This window comes from Monodelphis domestica, chromosome 1 (assembly GCF_027887165.1).
Source record: "Monodelphis domestica isolate mMonDom1 chromosome 1, mMonDom1.pri, whole genome shotgun sequence".
Taxonomy (NCBI): domain Eukaryota; kingdom Metazoa; phylum Chordata; class Mammalia; order Didelphimorphia; family Didelphidae; genus Monodelphis; species Monodelphis domestica.
Genome location: NC_077227.1, coordinates 74,963,586 through 74,983,445, shown reverse-complemented (window position 1 = coordinate 74,983,445; position 19,860 = coordinate 74,963,586). Strand labels below are relative to the sequence as shown.

The 19,860-nt window shown below is 34.4% G+C and overlaps 1 protein-coding gene across 6 annotated transcripts in view; it reads left to right on the top strand.

The window, feature by feature from the left end:
• Nucleotides 1–19,860, top strand: part of SHLD2 (shieldin complex subunit 2) — a 114,363-nt gene that overhangs the window by 85,545 nt on the left and 8,958 nt on the right. For all 6 annotated transcript variants that reach the window (XM_007478638.3, XM_007478637.3, XM_016427807.2 and 3 more), the window contains 2 exons: nucleotides 15,884–16,090; nucleotides 18,079–18,313. In XM_007478638.3, the coding sequence (XP_007478700.2) occupies nucleotides 15,884–16,090; nucleotides 18,079–18,313 (442 nt within the window). The remainder of the gene's footprint in view (nucleotides 1–15,883; nucleotides 16,091–18,078; nucleotides 18,314–19,860) is intronic.

The window sequence follows — 19,860 nt, the reverse complement described above, 5'->3', positions numbered from 1 at the left end:
GGAAGCAGTCCAAGGTCTCACACTCAAGCTCCTCCACAGTCAAGTTCCACTGCCAAGAAGCTCTCACAGGATGACGTGAAACATAAAGGCAATTCGTTACTTCCTGTGTCTCACATGTACCAATGGTGGCTTAAATGTGGCTTTGGACAGCCCAGGGGGTCAGTCAGTTGTTTCTGATTTGTCACTTGCTAGCACATGAAGGTTATAGACCTTCCTCCCCCATACTTAATCCTTAAGTGAGGGTGTATGCATTCCTGGTTGCTAAAATTCTTAAGACTAAGCAGCATGGAGTAAATCTAAAATTCACAGGTTAAATGAGGCAATAAAGATAATGTATATGTTAGAAACAGCATAGTAATATCAGAGTTTGAGTCCCAGTTCTAAGACTTCCTAGTTGTGTGACTAATTGACAATTCACCTTATTTCTGAAAGCCTCTATTTTCCTCATCTTTGTGATAATTGTATTATCTACCTCATAAGATTGGGAGGAAAGCACTTTACAAGTCTTAAAGAGCTATTAAAAAGGGCAATTATATTTAATAGTTAGAATTTAACTATGCCTATATGAAGGTTAATAATAAAAAATCAGAATCATAGAAACTCAGATTCAAAAGGGGCCTTAAGTTCATCTGATTGTTAGGAAGTTTTTCCTTACATCAAGCCCATATTTTCCTCTTTGTAATTTCCATCTATTGTTCCCAGTTCTGCGAAACAAATCTAACACTGTTTCTACCACATAGCCTTTCTGATTGTTGAAGTAAGCTTTTATGGTCCCAAATAAATCTTTTCTACTCTAGGCTAAATTTATTCTATTCCTTTACCCAGTCCTTCTGTGGCATTAATAGAGAAACAGTAGCATCTTGGCTACCCTACTCTGAATATCTCTCACTTATTCAGGACCTTTTCAAAATTGTATTATTCAGAATTGAATATAATACTCCATAGTAGTCTGACCACAACAGAGTACAAGAGGACTCTTGACACCTTCTTAATTCTTGATTCTATGGCTCTCTTTGATGTTGCCTAAGTTCATATTAGCTTTTTTGTCTGCCTTTATCACATTTTTTACTCATATTGGGTTTGAAATTTCATTAAAATCTCTGGATCATTTTCATACTGCTGTCTAGCCAAGCTCTCCAGATCTTCTTCTTGTGAAACTGATGACTTTTTTTTATCCAAATGAAGAGTTTACATATATTTCTATTAAATTGCATATCATTTGAAGCAGCACGTATAGTGGAAAAAGGCTCAATTTGGACTTAGAGGACCTAGTGTAAAGATTAAAATTTAGGAATATGGGGAGACTGAGGCAGGTAGAAATTAGTTTCTCTCTGCAAGGAGCATTATATTTTTTTAGAGGTTTATTAAAGGTTCAAGATGAAAGAAAATACAGAATAAGAAAAAACACGTGCCTAGGCCAGAGAACCTCACATCACGGAAGAGACTCATCTGCTCCAAAATGGAAGTCCAAAAGAAGACCCAAAAACCTTTGCCACCAGCTTAAATCCTTCCTCGATCTCGGCCCACCTCAGAATTCCCGTGAGATTACAAAGCATTTTGGGGAAGTGGAGCAAAGGCTTGTGGGGATTGTAGTCCTGTTCGAGTCTATTTTTTACACTAGGTTCAATTTCTGACAAATTCTGTCTCCTTGACTTATTTTTTTTAGCCTGGGCAAGCTATTCATCATCATTGTGGGGCTCAGATTTCTTATATTCTTTCTAACTATAAATCTTTGATCCTGTGAGTCTATGTAGGGTTTTATTAACACCATTCCCAACAAAATCCAATTAGGTTTTAAGCCCATTTGAGTGAGATAGGAACTATGTCCCAATAAACATTTACTGATTGTTGTATGAAACACTCATTGGTACTCTGATTTTAGGTTGCACTCCAGTTTATTCCAACAGAAAGTATATAATTTACTTGAAAAAATAATAATGAAATAAAAATATTCAAAACATTTTCTTGATACAATAACTAAATTTTCATTCTTCTTAGTCATTAACTAAAAAGAAAACATTATTGGATGTAGCATTATGTCTAAATACAAATTACTTTTAGTGACTGTAACATAAAGTTGATATTTATTTGTATTTCTAAAATAAGATATTTTTAGGTTTACTTTAGTGACTCAGCTTTATGCCTAATGAGCAAGGTAAAACATTGAGATAAGACAGAATATTCTATGTATTTTTTAATGGATATGGAAAGATTGACTTATAAAGAAGTAAGTGGGACTAAAATGGCTGCAGTGTAGAAGGAATTCCATGACTTTTCCTATGACCAGTCACAACAAAGTATCTCAAAAGGATAATAATCAAAATCAGATGAAAGAAAGGGGCACAGTCTTGAAGGTGGGCAGGGTTTGGGCATTTCTACACTATAAGGGTGTAAAATTGTACCTACCAAAGCACAAGATGATCACACACACACACACACACCTCCTCCCTGACATCACCTACCAAGCCAGAGACAGAGCAAGGGCTGGGGTAATCTCTAAATTCTCAGGAACTGGCTGAGGGCACCACAGTCTTACCTCAGAAGACAGTGTAAAGCCTTGGCAGCAAGACTTGGAACTCTAGGCTGAAGAATGCAGAGCATGGGAGCAGAGATAGTGCAGAGACTTGAAAAATAACCTCAGGGAAAAAAAACACTCTGTAGCTTGATACACAGGAAGCTGACTACCCTCTTCATGCAGACCTCTGGCTGGGAAAGAAGTATAATATAGCAATGGACCCAAGAACTATAATCTACAACTACCAAAAAAAGTAAGAAAAAGCCTCTGACCCTGGATAATTTCTGTGGAGTAAAACAGCAGACCACAGAGGCAACACCAGAGAGCAACAAACAAGAAAACATATCCAAACTCCCCCCTGACCCCCCCCCCCCCAAAATGGAAATTGGTCACAAACTCTTGAGGAACTCAAATTGGAGTTTAATAAACAAGTAAAAAAGATGGAGAAACAATTAGAAGAAAAGTGGGAGAAAGAAATTCAAGTAATTCAAAAGGAAAACAACAGTTTAAAAGACAGAATCTCCCACTTGGAAAAAGAGACACAGAAATCACATGAAACACTAAGCAAATTGGAGACCAGAATTGAACTGCTGGAAGCCATGAAAAGCAGGATAGACCAAACCAAAAAGGAAAATTAAAAGATCATAGCTGAAAATCAGTCTTTGAAGACTAGAATTGGGCAAGTAGAAGCTAATGATCTCACAAGACAGCAAGAATTAATAAAGCAAAGTCAAAGAAATTACAAAATAGAAGGAAACATGAAATATCTCATTTGGAAGATGACAGACCTGGAAAACAAGTCCAGGAGAGACAGTTTGAGAATCATTGGTCTACCCAAAAACCTAGGAAAAAAAACAAACAGAAACCTTGACATCATATTATAAGAAATTATCCAAGAAAATTGCTGTGATATTCTTGAGGAAGAGGGCAAAATAAACATTAAAAGAGTCCACAAATTACCCTCTATATTAAATCCTCAAAAGACAGCTCCCAGAAATGTAATCACCAAATTCAAGAGCTTCCAAGTCAGGGGGAAAATATTGCAAGAAACCAGAAAGAGACAATTCATATATCAAGGAGCCCCAGTCAGGATTACATAGGATCTGGCAGCTTCCATGCTAAAGCACTACATGGCTTGGAATATGATATTCAGAAAGGCAAGAGAATTGGGTCTACAAATAAGGATCACCTACCCATCAAAACTGACTATATACTTCCAGGGGAAAGTATGGGCATTTAACAAAATAGAAGATTTCCAAGTATTTGTAAGGAAAAGTCCAGAACTAAATGGAAAATTTGGTGTGCAAAATCAAAACTCAAGAGAAACATGAAAAGGTAAACAAAAAAAGAGGAGGAAAAATTTTTAAGGGTTTCAGTAAGGTCAAATTGTTTATATTTCTATATGGAAAAATGATATTTGTAACTCTCAAAGACTTTTCACTATCATAGTAGTTAGAATTATTATTCATAGGTTGGGGTACTAAGTGGTTTAAGATGATATGTAAAAAAAAAGTGGGAGGGAAGAATAGAAGATGACACCAAGAGAAACTTGAAGGACAAAGAAAATAGGATAAATTATACCACATAAAAAGGTGCATAGGAGGAGGAGGGGAAGAATACTATTATAAGAAAGAGAGGAAGACAGTACTAATAGGTAATACTTAAACCTTATTCTCAATGGAATCAATCCTGAGTGGGAAGAGCATCTAGATCCATTGGGGTAGAGAATTCTATCTTACCCTACAGAAAAATTGGGAGGGAAAAACCAAGGTGGGGAATGGGGCAGGAAGTACCAAAAGGAAGGGAAAGAGGGGGGAGGGAATTTAATAAACCCTAAAGAAAAATAAGAGGGGAATAATAAGGGAGGGGGTGGGAAGGGAACTAAAATAAGGGTGGGGAATAGGGGGACTGATTAAAAGCAAAACACTGTTATAGAAGGAAATAATGAAAGAAGAAAGATCAGGACTAAAAGAGGAAATCAAGACAATGGGGAATACACAAGTGGTAATTATAACTCTGAATGTGAATGGGATGAACTCACCCATAAAATGGAAGCAAATAGCAGAGTGGATTAGAAACCAAAATCCTACCATATGTTGTCTACAAGAAACACACACAAGGCAGGTAGACACAAGGGTAAAGGTAAGAGACTAGAGCAAAATCTGTTGGGCATCAACTGAGAAAATAAAGGCAAGAGTCGCAATTATGATATCTGGCAAAGCCAAAGTAAAAGTATATCAGATTAAAAGAGATAGGGAAGGTAATTACATCCTGATAAAAGGCAGTATAGACAATGAGGAAACGCTAATACTCAACATGTATGCACCAAATGATATATAGCATCCAAATTTTTAAAGGAGAAAATATTGGAGCTTAAGGAGGAAATAGATAGTAAAACTATTCTAGTGGGAGACCTGAACCTTTATCAGATCTATATAAACCAACCAAAAAATAAATAAGAAAGAGGTAAGAGATGGGAATGAAATCTTATAACAACTAGAGTTAATAGATCTATGGAGACAAATCAATAGGGACAAAAAGGAATACACCTTTTCAGCAGCACATCGTACATTCACAAAGATTGACCATTTACTAGGGCATAAAAACACTGAAAACAAATGCAAAAAAGCAGAAATAATAAATGCAACCTTTTCAGATCATATTGAAATAAAAATAATAAATAGTAAGGATATATGGAGAGGCAAATCAAAAATTAATTGGAAATTAATAATATGATTCTCTCAAATCAGTTGGTTATAAAACAAAATATAGAAACAATAATTTCATTCAAGAGAATGACAATGATGAGACATCATATCAAAATCTATGGGATGCAGCCAAAGCAGTACTCAGGGGAAAATTTATATCCCCGAGTGCATGTCAACAAATCAGAGAGGGAAGAGGTCAATTAATTAGATATGCAAATTTAAAAACAGAGACAAATTTAAAATCCCCAGATAAAAACTAAATTGTAAATCCTAAAAATTGAAGGAGAAATTAATAAAATTAAAAATAAAAGAACTATTGAATTAATAAATAAGACTAGGAGCTGGGACTTTGAAAAAACAAAATAAACTACTGGTTAATCTAATAAAAAAAGAGAAGAAAACCAAATTAACAGTATCAAAGATGAAAAGGGCAACCTCACCTCTAATGAAGTGGAAATTAAGGCAATTATTAAGAACTATTTTGCCTAAGTGGCAACAAATATGGCAATCTAAGTGATATAGATGAATATTCACAAAAATATAAACTGCCTAGATTACCAGAAGAGGAAGTAGAATACTTAAATAATCCCATATCAGAAATAGAAATCAAACAAGCCATCAAAGAACTTCCTAAGAAAAAATTTCCAGGGCCAGATGGATTCACAAGTGAATTCTATCAAACATTTAAAGAACAACTAATCCCAATATTGTACAAACTATTTGACATAATAAGCAAAGAGGGAGTTCTACCAAATTCATTTTATGACACAAATATGGTACTAATTCCAAAGCCATGGAGACCAAAAACAGATAAAGAAAACTATAGACTAATACCCTTAATTTAAGTATTCTATTAAGTATACTAGCAAAAAGACTCCAGCAAGTGATCACGAGGATTATTCACTATGATCAGGTGAGATTTATACCAGAAATGCAAGGATGGTCTAATATTAGGAAAACCATCCACATAATTGACCATATTAACAAGCAAACCAACAAAAATCACATGAGTATCTCAATAGATGCAGAAAAAGCCTTTGAAAAAATATAAAACTCATTCCTATTAAAAACAAGTATATGAATAGGAAGAAAAAGGAAAGTATATGAATAGTAGAGCCTTTCCTAGAAATTTAATAAACAGTATATATTTAAAACCATCAGCAAGCATCATCTGTAATGGTGACAAATTAGAAGCTTTCCCAATAAGATCAGGAGTGAAGCAAGGATGACCATTATCCACCTCTATTATTTAACATTGTACCAGAAACACTAGCCATAGCAATTAGAGAAGAAAAAGTCATTGAAGATATTAAAATGGGCATTGAGGAGACTTAAACTATCACTCTTTCCAGTTGATATGATAGTCTACTTAAAGAATCATAGAGAATCAACTAAAAAGCTAGTGGAAATAATCAACAACTTTAGCAAACACCACTACAAAATGCTTTCCACATAATTTAAACTAGATCTAAACAATTGGAAAAACATTAATGGCTCATGGGTAGGATGAGATAATGTAATAAAAATGACAAAACTACCCAAATTAATTTACTTATTTGGTGCCATACCTACTAAACTACCAAGAAACTTTTTTACTGAACTAGAAAAAATTATAACAAATTTCATTTGGAACAATAAAAGATCAAAAATATCAAGGCAAATAGAGAAAAAAAAAGTGAGGGATGGGGGCCTAGCAGTACCAGATCTTAAATTGTACTATAAAGCAGTGATCATCAAAACAATATGGTACTGCCTAAGAGACAGAAGGGAGGATCAGTGGAATAGATTTGGGGCAAATGACCTCAGCAAGATAGTGTATGATGAACCCAAAGATCCCAGCTTTTAGGACAAAAACCTACTATTTGCCAAAAACTGCTGGGAAAATTGGAAAACCGTATGGGAGAGATTAGGTTTAGATCAACATCTCATACCCTACACCAAGATAAACTCGGAATGGATGAATGACTAGAATATAAAGAAGGAAACTATAAATAAATTAGGTGAATCACAGAATAGTATACATGTCAGATCTTTGGGAAAGGAAAGATTTTAAAACCAAGCATGAGTTAGAAAAAATCACAAAATGTAAAATAAATAATTTCGATTACATCAAATTAAAAAGTTTTTGTACAAACAAAACCAATGCAACCAAAATTAGAAGGGAAGCAACAAATTGGGCAATAATCTTCATAACAAAAATCTGACAAAGGTCTAATTACTCAAATTTATTAAGAGCTAAATCAATTGTACTAAAAATCAAGCCATTCTCCACTTGATAAATGGGCAAGGGACATGAATAGGCAATTTTCAGATAAAGAAATCAAAACTATTAATAAGCACATGAAAAAGTGTTCTAAATCTCTTATAATCAGAGAGATGCAAATCAAAACAACTCTGAGGTATTACCTCACACCTAGCAGATTGGCTAACATGACAGCAAAGGAAGATAATAAATGTTGGAGGGGATGTGGCAAAATAGGTACATTAATGCATTTCTGGTGGAATTATGAATTGATCCAATCATTCTCGAGGGCAATTTGGAACTATGCCCAAAGGGCGCTAAAAGACTCACAGCACTGGATCAAGTTGGTAAGAGTAGCAACAAATAGGCCTACAATGGCACCCCAACTTCTGATTGAGGACTTCGATGAAGCCTTTCTCCATTTGTGCACAGAAAGGAAAAAAGGCTTGTTACAAGCAGAGTCCCAGAGATGGTGGGGATGGCATCACCTGCCTCACTTTCCTAACCACTTCTTTCAAGGCTTCTGAAAGTGTAAGTGTCTTAGAGACCTCTTTATTTTTATTATTTGTTAATATTTTATTTCCCCAGTTACATCTAATAACAATTTTTAACCTATATTTTCTGAAAATAAAAGATCCAAATTGTCTCCCTCTCCCTTTCCTCCCCCTTCCTTGAGATTGTAAGCAATCAGACCTGGGATGCACATGTATTATCATGCAAAACATTTCCACACTGGGCATGTTGTGAGAAAATACCCATATAAAACCAAAACCCCAAAATGAAAGCACACAAAATAAAGTGAAAAATAGTATGCTTTGATTTATATTCAGATTCCATTTGCTCTTTCTTTGGAAATAGAGAGCATTCTTTGTCCTAAGTCCTTCAGAATTGTCTTCAATCGTATTTTTGAGAATAGCAAAGTCTTTTATAATTGATCATCTTACAGGATTGTTGTTACTATGTACAATGTTCTCTTACTTCTGCTTAATTCGCTGTGCATTAGTTCATGTAAGTCTTTCCAGGTTTTTCGGAAATCATTCTGCTCAACATTTCTTATAGCCTAAGAGTATTCCATCACCAACATGTATCTTAATTTGTTCAGCCATTTCCCGAATGATGGATATCCCCTCAACTTCCAGTTCTTTTCTACCACAAAAAGAACAGCTACAAATACTTGTGTTCAAATCAGTCTTTTTCCCCTTTTTAAAAAATCTCTTTGGGATATAGATCTAGTAGTGTATTACTGGATAAAGAGAATTTACAGTTTCATAGACCTTTGGGCATAGTTCCAGATTGCCCTCCAGAATGGTTGGATCATTTCACAACTCCACCAACAATGCATTTGTGCCCCAATTTTGCTACATCTCCTCCAACTTTTATTACTTTTCCTTTGCTGTCATATTAGTCAGTCTGATATGAGATGATACCTCAGTGTTTTAATTTGCATTTCTCTAATCAATAGTGATTTAGAACATTTTTTCATTATTATAGATAGCATTGATTTCTTCTGACAACTGCCTATTCATATCCTTTGACCATTTGTCAGTTGGAGATGGCCAGTTTTCTTATAAATTTGCCTCAGTTCCCTATGTATTTGAGAAATGAGACCTTTATCAGAGGAATTTGCTATAAAAATTTTTCCAAGTTTGTTTCTCTTCTAATCTTGGTTACAATGGTTTTATTTGAATTAAACTTCTGAATTTAATCTAATCAAAATTATTTACTTTAAATGTGTCTGAGGCTGCTTTATTCTAGAATAGTCTCAGTTCTAGGAGTTTCATATGCATCCAATACATACGTTTGGCTTAAGTTTTGCTTTCCTGGGGCTTCTACGAACTAGAATACTTACTATATGATGTTGCCATTAAGCTAGACTACTAACTAACTCTGCCCGATTTGGCTTTACGTTATGAGATAGATAGATAGATAGATAGATAGATAGATAGATAGATAGATAGATAGATAGATAGATAGATAGATATAGATATAGATAGATATATAGATATATACTATACCTTATATAGGATTTGTTTCTGTAAAGATAAAAAGTTGAAAAACAAAAGAAAAAACAAACGAACAAACAAGAATCTGAGCCTTACTTGAAATTCTGCAGAAAACCAAGATGGAGAAAATATAATAGAAAGGGATTTGAGCAATGACTAAAAGGTAAATTGCTATTAGGTTTCAAGGATAAATGTTTTTTGGCCCAAGTAGTCCTCTGCTTAACATGTGACTTATCTAGATCTATATTACAGAAGTAGTAAAACCGTAGGATTTTCAAAAATTGGAGTGTATTGTCAAGGAGGTAGACTCTTTGAACCTTGCCATGACTCTTTCCTAGCTGACCTAAATATAACAGCTCTTTAAAATGTATTTAAAACAACAAATATATATTACTAAGAAAAGTTATTTATAATTGCCTTGTCATAATTGTTAAGGTGTTCTAGAGCCATTTGCAGACGACTTAATGTAATTTCATTCCATTCTATTGTTTACACAACGATTACTCAAAGATGACTGCAAAAGGTAAAAGGAGAATAAAAGTGTATTGCACAGGAAAAAGAAAACTATTTTATATCTTCATATGTTCTCTATATTTTATTGGGTCATAAATTCTTCCCTTGTCCATAGATTTTACAGGCAAACTATTCCATGTTCCCCTTATTTGCTTATACTTTCACTCTTTATGTCTGAATCACATACCCATTTTGACTTTATCTTGGTATATGGTGTGAAATGTGGTCTATATATCTATTTTCTATCATACTGGTTTCCAATTTTCCTACCAGTTTTTGTTAGATACTAAGTTCTTGTCCCAAAATCTGGGATCTTTGAGTTTATCAAACCCTAGATTGTTATAGTCATTTACAACCAGTACCAAATGCTTTTGATGATTACTGCTTTATAGTACAGTTTGAGATCTGGTACATTTAGGCCACCTTCCTTAACATTTTTTTTCATTAAATCTCTTGATATTTTTGACCTTTTACTCTTCCAGATGAATTTTGTTATCATTTTTTCTACCTCTAGAAAATAATTTTTGGTAGTTTGATTGGTATGGCACTCAATAAATTAATTAATTTAGGTATTGTCATTTTTATTATATTGGCTTGACCTGCCCATGAGCAATTAATATTTTTCCAGTTGTTTAAATCTAACTTTATTTGTGTAAAAAGTATTTTATAATTGTGTTCATATAGTTGTTAGGTTTGTCTTGACAAGTAGACTCCCAAGTATTTTATATTGTCTAAAGTTATTTTATTTATTTTTATTTTTAAACTCATAGGATACTATTTTAAAAATTAAATTAATTTATTTAGTTAGAATATTTTTCCATGGTTACATAATTAGTGTTCTTTCCCTCCCCTCTCCTGGAGCTGATGAGCAATTCCATTGGATTATACATGTCCTTGTTCAAAACCTATTTCCATATTATTAATATTTGCAATAGACTGCACATTTAAAGTCAAAACCCCAATCATATACCCATGAACCATATGATCAGTCATTCATTTTTCTTCTGCATTCTAAACTTATTTTAGATGGAATTTCTTTTTCTATGCCTTACTGCTGAACTTTATTGGTTATATATAGAAATGCTGATGATTTGTGTAAATTTATTTTGCATCCTGAATCTTTGCTAAAGATATTAATAATTTCAACTAGTTTTTTAGTTGATTTTCTACATATATCATCATATCAAATGCAGAGAGTGAAAGTTTAGTTTCTTCATTATCTACTTTCATTCCTTCAATTTCTTTTTCTTATTGCTAAAGCTAGCATATCTAGTACAATGTTGAATAATAGCTGTGATAACAGGCATACTTGCTTCATCCGCTGATCTTATAGGGAATGCTTCTAGCTTTTCTCCATTAGATGATACTTGTTAATGGTTTTAGCTAGATAGCACTTATTTTGAGGAAAGCTCCATTTATTCCTCTGCTTGCTAGTATTTTTAATAGCTGTTTTGTCAGGTTTTTTCTGTACTTTTTGAAATACTCATGTGATTTCTGTTGTGCTTTTTTAATTGATATGTCATTTATGCAGATTGATTTCCTAATATTGAGCTAGCCCTGCATTACTGATACAAATTCTACATGGTCATAGTGAATATAATCTTTTTTTGTGTGTGTGTATGATATAGTGCTGTAGTCTTCTGGCCAATATTTTATTTAAAAATTTTACACCTATTTTCATTAAGGAAATTTGTCTAGAAATTTTCTTTCTCAGTTTTTGCTCTTCCTGGGTTGGTATTATTTGGGTCATAAAAAGAATTTGGCAGAACTCCTTCTTTTCTTATTTTTCCAAATTGTTTATATAGCATTGGAATTAATTGTTCCTTAAACATTTGGTAGAACTCACTTGTGAATCCATCTAGGCCTGGTGATTTATTCTTAGGGAGTTCACTGATGGCTTCTTTAATTTCTTTTTCTGAGATGGGTTTATTTAAGTATTCTATTTCCTCTTCTATTAATTTGGGCAATTCATAGTCTTGCAAATATTCATCTCTTTTGCTTAGATTGTCAAATTTATTGGCATGTAATTGGGAAAGAGCCCTTTTTAGCCACAAAAGCAACTACTTCCTTGGTGAGTTCCCCCTCTGCTAGAAACCAAGGGCAACACTCTCCCATAGTCCCCAACAGGATACATACCTGACTTTTTTTTTTTTGGTATTAGCATTTAAAAGGATACCCTGAATCCTATCATTTATCAAGGCCCTAGTGCTAGGCCTTAGCTCATGTTCCAAATGCTGCTCAGGGGAAAGGCAAGCTAGAACTTTAAAGGAGAGAGACTCAGTGGTCCTTTTCATAAAGACATTATAGGAAGAAAACAGTTTCTTCTCACAGTTTCACTGAAAAGAAGAGTCAAGAAGTAAATCATCAACATATGGAATTAAGGAAGACCTCCAGACCTAGTCCAAGTATATTGCTATTCCTTCCAAAATAAAGCAAAGCAGTACTCGTAGACTAGATCTCCTATGACGCTAAAAAAAAGGCAGCACACAAATCAGAAACAGAATATGTTTTTGTATTATGAAAAATGTTGGTGATAGTAGAAACAGGGTTCAGGACTGCTAGGGCTCTCGGGATGACAAAATTATTGATAGCCCTCAGATCTCAGACAAAATGGTATACAGGCAGACCTTTATCATTCACCTTGTTATTTCATTGACAACAGAGGGGCATTACAAGTGCTTGTCATGACACTATCACCCCAGATGGACTTAAGCATCAGTGAGTTTTTTAATACATTCAGTAGCCTCTAAATTGATATTATATTGTTGCACACAAGAAGGTAGTTCATCCTTAGTACACATCTGCACAAGTTCAACTGACCAAGTGGTGGGTTTGTCTCCTAACATTGGAAGTAAATCAGACAGTAGGGGTCCCATAAACTTCTTGGGTTTCTTTAAAATTGTACCATGATCCTAATCAGTTCTTTTGCACTCTAACCTAACCCTCCTGGATCACAGTAAATAACGGCTTCAAGTTTACATATCAGGTCCCTTCCACACAATGAGATAGGAGTCAGGCATTAATAGAAAGGATGAAAACATTTCAAAGGTATAAAAGCAACTTTAAACAGTGTGGTTAAGGCACAAATCTCATTTTTCCCCCCAGATGCCCATTACCCTTTTGGTCTTTAACACCGGGAAGTCCTCAGGGGGCACTTAGGCCCTTAGAAAGTTACACTTGTGTCCTTAATCATACCCGTGTCCCCTTCAGCATTTCAGAGAAACCCCCTTGGTTTCCAACCACCTTCCTCCTCATCCCAAACAGTACAGACTATTTGATAGCCTTGGCAGTGGCAGGTGCCAAGGGGACAGTGACAATGCTGATTCCTGGGACAGGCTATCCTTTATAGGGTCCTATGGATAAAATGGAGATTGTCTCCCTCTGCCAGAGGTGACTCGCCTGCACAAGTCTTCTGAAGTCTCTCTCAATGTGCCCCCCTTTACAGTGAAAATATTCCAGCCCCCTTCTTGTTTTCCAAGTGTCTTTTTAAGGTTCTAAATTCCTTCTCTGCCTCCCCACATTGCTTCTTTCATGGCAGCTGCCAAAGTCTTTACTTCCTTAACTTTCCTTTCCTTCCGCTTGTTAAGCTCCTTCTCCTCTTATTATTTCCTACAAAAGAGGTTCTTAAGGATGCCATGATCTTTGATTCTGAGAAATCTGGATTCAGTGGTGGTGGTCCAGCACCTCTAGTGGACATGGTAACGAGGGGCAGACTCCATCCAGTCTTAGGCTGAAAGGAGGCTTACTCTGTCCTGATCTCATAATGATACCTTGACTATTCTGTCCTTTGTGATCTGACATCAGGCCAGGTCCAGTTAGCACGGTCTTTTCCTTCTTGTGGTGCCTCTTCATCTTCATGCACAATGGGAGAGTCAATTGTAGACTCAGGACTTGTTTCTTTCTCCTTATCCTTCCCAAGACCAGGGAGTTTAATTCCCTGACTTCATGACGAACTGACTTCTGAGAGATCCTCTTCCACCCACAGTCAGACAGAAGTCTGTGGAGGCAGAGAAGCTCACCAAATGAGAATCATGTAAACAAAAGCTCCCATCAGGAGACACTAAAATGTTGAGAGAAAATCCTGAGGCAAACTCAGGAAATAAAACGAAGGTTTATTCTATTCTATTATAATAATAATATTCTATTATGTTATAAAATCTATTAGCACACCTTGGCAGCAAGTAGCTAAAGACCCACTTAAAAAATGCTAATTAGTATACATGTCCTCAGGGGATGGGTTTTGTGTCAACTCAGCTTTTTCCATGTCTAAGTATGCTTGTACAAGGGTAATTTCCAGACCACCCTCTCTTGTAGGCTGGCTGTGAATATACCCCTCAGCTTGACTTTGCACGCTCACAGTGTTTCTTCTTTGATATGAAAGCTCTAGATTTTGGCTGTAAATTTTCAGGAACTTTTTCATTTAGTGTTCCTTCCAGAAGATGATTGGTTCTCTCTTCACTTTGCCCTCTAGTTCTAATATATCTAGGCAGTTCTAAGTTATGTTTTCAAATATGAAGTCTAGGCTTTTTTATAAACCATAGTTTTAAAGGGAGTTCAGTGATTCTTAAATTACCTCTCCTGGATCTGTTTTCCAGGGTAATTATTTTTTATAATATATCTTAAATTTTCTTCTTTGTTTTCAACCTTTTAATTTTGTTCTAACATTTCTTGCTTTCTCATGGAGTTATTGATTTATTTGGTCTATTCTGGTTCTTAGGAAATTCTTTTCTTGGGTAAAGTTTACTACTCTCTAAGGTACTTATTCTCCATCTATTTTTTATTCTAAAATATTTATTTCATTTTTCCCATTGGTTTTTGTAATCTCTTGCTTCATTTCTTCTATGTATTAATGTACAGTCTTTGTGCAAAACCCTTGAGTATTTGCTTATAGTTACTATGGAGTTAACTTCTTCTAGTATAGATTTTTGAGCATCTCTAGATCTACAACAGTTTTTTGTACTGGTCAGTATCTTCTTTGCTTTATTCATCTCTCTAACTTTAATTCCTAAGTGGGCCCTATTGCTAAGATCAGTCTTTGCTCCTTGCTTGGCCTTTGGGTGGGTGCATGAATATTCTTGGTCTCACCCTGGGTTACTTAAGTTGCTGCTCTGGCCTCTTCTTTTAGTTAGGACAGGGATGCTGTTCACTGGGGCTTCTCCAGGGGATTCTGGCCACTATGAAGCATTCTTGGTAGAGACCTCCACTCTTGCTAGTTCTGGACATAGATTACCAAAGATATACTTGTGTCTGTCTTATATCTGGTCATTCTGGGAGATCAAGCGCTCGTGTGCCTGCTCTGATACCGGCTTTTCTAGCAGTCTTCTTTCCAATTACCCATGGGCTTCTGGACAACTTTGGGAAATTCTTGAGTAGAAATATCTACTTACTGTAGTTGCTTATTGAATTTCTTGATTATTATTCACTCTCATGTGAATTCTGGTGTTTTGCTAATCCAGGTATATATGTGGTAGCTGAGCATCCATTCATCTTGTGTGGAAGTAGTTATCTCTAAAAGAACACTCCTTATAGCCTCATTTTGATGCTTAAATAAAGCATACATATTTAATTATAATTATCTAATAGACATTATATGTGCTGAAATATTGGAGTAGAACTCAGAAAATTCAGGTTCTGGTCTTCACTCTGTTCCCTATTAGCTTTGTAGCCTTAAGCAAGGAACTTAAATTGTGAGCCTTAGTTTAGGATAAGATTGCACTTGCCTCTCTGACAAATTAGATTTTGTATTTGAAAGTACTTTGAAAACTTTAAAGCTTCATACAGATATATAGTGATTTTATTTGATTCCCATATTCTTAAGTATAGTCCTTAAACTGAAGAGTTTAATAATGTTGTGATTCCAAATTGTTTTCCTTGTTTTGACTTTTAATTTTCTTGTTTTAAGATCATCTTTGGGAGTTTAAGTATCTCCTGACTCAACATAATTCCACATTAGGAAACCTAGAATTGCATACAACTCCTTGGTCCTCCTGTGAGTGCCTCTTTGAGGATGATATGAGAGCAATTGAATTTAAAGCAAAATTCCAAAAAAGGAAGAGTCACTTTGTGAAGATCTCACATTTATCTGACCTTCTGAAAAAGAAGCACTTGGGTAAGAGTCCATGCATCCACCATTTGTGAACTGTTAATGAAGGGAGTGAGCTCTTTGGGAAGAGGCAGACTAATTGTGACTTGAATAGGACCCTGGAAATGAGCTGCTTTGCAACTGTAGTCTTGGCTGGACCCCAAGAGGCTTAAATACTATAGTCAGTAGACTAGGCCCTTGGGATTAAGTTTTATTTAGTGAGACTTCACATTTTGTTTTTAATTTTTAATTTTTTATTGTCATGCAAAATATACTTCAATATCGGTTATTGTTGTAAGAGCAAACTCAGACATAACCAAAAGTCTAACATAAGACCATAAATCCCCTGAAGTGAAAGACGACTCCAACAGTTCTCTCTGGAGGTGGATAGCATTCACCATCATAAATCTTTCAGGATTATCCCAGATGATTGCGTTGCTGAGAGTTTTCACAGATAATCATCATCCGATATTGCTGTTATTGTGTACAGTGTTCTCCCGATTCTGCTTATTACACTTTGCCTCAGTTTCTGCAGATTTTTCCAGATTTTTCTGAAATCATCTTGCTTATTATTTCTTAGAGCACAATGAGACTTTACATTTCAAAACACATTTTGTATAATTTCAACCAGTAGCCCATTTTTTTGTAACTGTTAAATTTTAAAATGATAGCACTAATCATTGGAGATCTTTTTAGTGATTTATTCTGCTTTCTAATAAATATTTACTTAAGACATTGAAACATCATCCAGATAACATTATAGTTTCCACATACATTTTAGCTTACTCAAATCACTGAGCCATATAGATGTTGGTATTATTGTTCAAACTGATCATTTTAGCACATAAAAATTCTCTTTTACAAAATGCATATAAGCATCTACTTCCTGAACCTCTCTTTTAAAATATGTAATTCATAATAAAAAGCATTTTAAGAATCTCTTAATTGATGGTATTATTTTTTGGAATTACTTCCTAACAAACAGAAATATATTCTGAAACATAAGTTGGTAAAACATTTTTTGTTTTCTTTTATCATCATTAGCTTTATTTATTATATATTCTTTAGATGCTATATTATATGCATATATTCTTTAGAAAATATTACTTAGATGAATTGGCATTGATACACTATGAACAAATTAGATATTTTCTCAGATCTTAAATGTGACTATATATGTAACTGAAGCTATTTACTCTGAACTTTTCAAAAATCTTCCTTGTTCTAAATGTATTTAGAAAGGAAAAAGAAGCTGAAATTTGGGGGAATAGCTTCTAGTATACCTTGACATATACAAGAAAGAGTAACTTTTGAACAAAAAGTGTTCAGAATTTTTGCATATGTGGTTAAAAATAAATCAGCTTATAGTTTGTCTTTAACACCAAAAGTTAAATAATTTTATGGTTATTACATTTGTAATATAGTTATTTTATTTATAGCTATTAAAGTTATATTGATATTCATTATTATATATTTAGTTTCATATGTTTTATTAATTATAATTATAGTTATTACTTTACATTTTAGTATAAATAACTAGTAACATTTGAATAAATCATTTTCTTAGCTGATTTTTCTCTTAAATGATCTCAGATTTTTTTGAGATTTTGTATATTTTTCAAGTAAAAAAAGATTATTATAATCTTATGAAAAAGAATGAGCAAATGTAAAGTTAGCTAACATTAATAACAAATGAAATGATGTGGTTCTCAGTGAACTTCTTGATCTTCTATTACAGTGCCCCCTTTTGGTAATCCAAAGGAACAATTTCGAATTTACATCATTTGACACATCACTGCGTAGAAATTTTCAGGGGCAACATTTTTTAAGTGTTGAGCTAGATGGATGAGTTCAACATTTTTATATTCCAACTAGTTTCTAGCTTTGTACCAGGGACTCTAGAATTATATAAAGAGTTGAATTCAAAGAGCTAGTAATTAGGAAAATACCATGATCATTTAAGACAATTTATGGGGGCACAAAAATTCTAACTCTATTTTTTCTGTCTTCCATAGGAGTGGTTCAAGTAACAGCCCAGATCTTAGTGTTAGTATTTCCTGATGCTCCCCATGAGAGCCAGAAGCTTGTCATAGATGCCAACACTTCTCTGGAGGATATTCTGACATGTCTACCCACCATTACATATTCAGGCTGTGGAAAATGTGGACTGGAATTAGAAATAGATGAGAACAAGATCTACAAGCAGTGTGTCAGCTGCTTGCCATTCACTATGGTGAAGCTGCATTACAGGTAAATAAAGCCAAAACCCAAGTTATCTAAAAAAAAGACTATATTTAGAATGATGGGGTTGGAAATAATCTTAAGGAGTCACTACCAGTTTTTGAAATCCAGAAATCGTAACTAATCTTCCAAGGAAGGAACAGTCAGTTCCTTTCAAAGAAGAAAATATTAGAATGTGTAAAAATAATTAAAATGGTTATGTCTAGAAAGAATAGGTTGATAATTAAAATGAGAAATTTTCCTATCCTCATCACAGAGTTACTGTGGAGATTATAAAACATCTTGGGAATCTCAATTTTTTCACTTTCAAAATAATAATAAATACCTCATAAGATATTGGTTAGCAGTTTAATGGCTATATTATATTTGACATAATTTTTTTACCTACTTATGCCTTTGTGGAAATAGCACTTTGCTTTTTACTCCCTTATCAATTTTATAACACCACCTATAACACCACCTATAAACTATCAGTAAATTTCAAGGAGGTTGCTGTTTTGTTCCATAGAAGACCCTATTCTAGAAGTAAATTACCTGCAAATTGTTTATCACTATATGATACTCCAAAATCTTTCCCTGAGGCCTCATTGTATGTGGGCATGGCCATGTCCTTTTAAAAATTATTATATATTTTTTCTACTTATTAAGATTTTGTTTCCTGTCTTATCCAATTTTCTTAATTAGTTTTTGTCAACTAGCAAAGCTTTGTCCCTAATCCTAGGGTTTTGAATTTTTTTTTAAATAATATTTTATTTGATCATTTCCAAGCATTATTCATTAAAGACAAAGATAATTTTCTTTTCCTCCCCTCCAACCCCCTTAGCCGATGCGTGATTCCACTGGATGTCACATGTGTTCTTGATTCGAACCCATTTCCACGTTGTTAATATTTGCATTAGAGTTTCGTTTAGAGTCTCTCCTCTATCATGTCCCCTCAACCGCTGTAGTCAGGCAGTTGCTTTTCCTCGGTGTTTCCACTCCCATAGTTTATCCTTTGCTTATGAATAGTGTTTTTTCTCCTAGATCCCTGCAGATTGTTCAGGGATATTATACCTCTACTAAGGTAGAAGTCCATTACATTTGATTATACCACAGTGTATTAGTCTCTGTGTACAATGTTCTCCTGGTTCTGCTCCTCTCGCTCTGCATCACTTCCTGGAGGTTGTGCCAGCCTCCATGGAATCCCTCCACTTTATTATTCCTTTTAGCACAATAATATTCCATCACCAACATATACCACAATTTGCTCAGCCATTCCCCAATTGATGGGCATCCCCTCGTTTTCCAGTTTTGGGCCACCACAAAGAACGCAGCTATGAATATTTTTGAATTTATCAAACACTAAGTTATGAGGTTTGTTTGCTTTACTATATTATGTAACTAATCTGCTCCATTACTCTGCTTTTCTTTTTAACCAGTACCAAATTGTTTTGATAATTACTGCTTTGTAATATAGTTTGAGAGCTGGTATTACTAATCTCCCTTCCTTTTTTTCCATTATCTCCATCTCATTAATTTTTCCAGAATTATAACATAATCTCTTGGTAATTTTATTG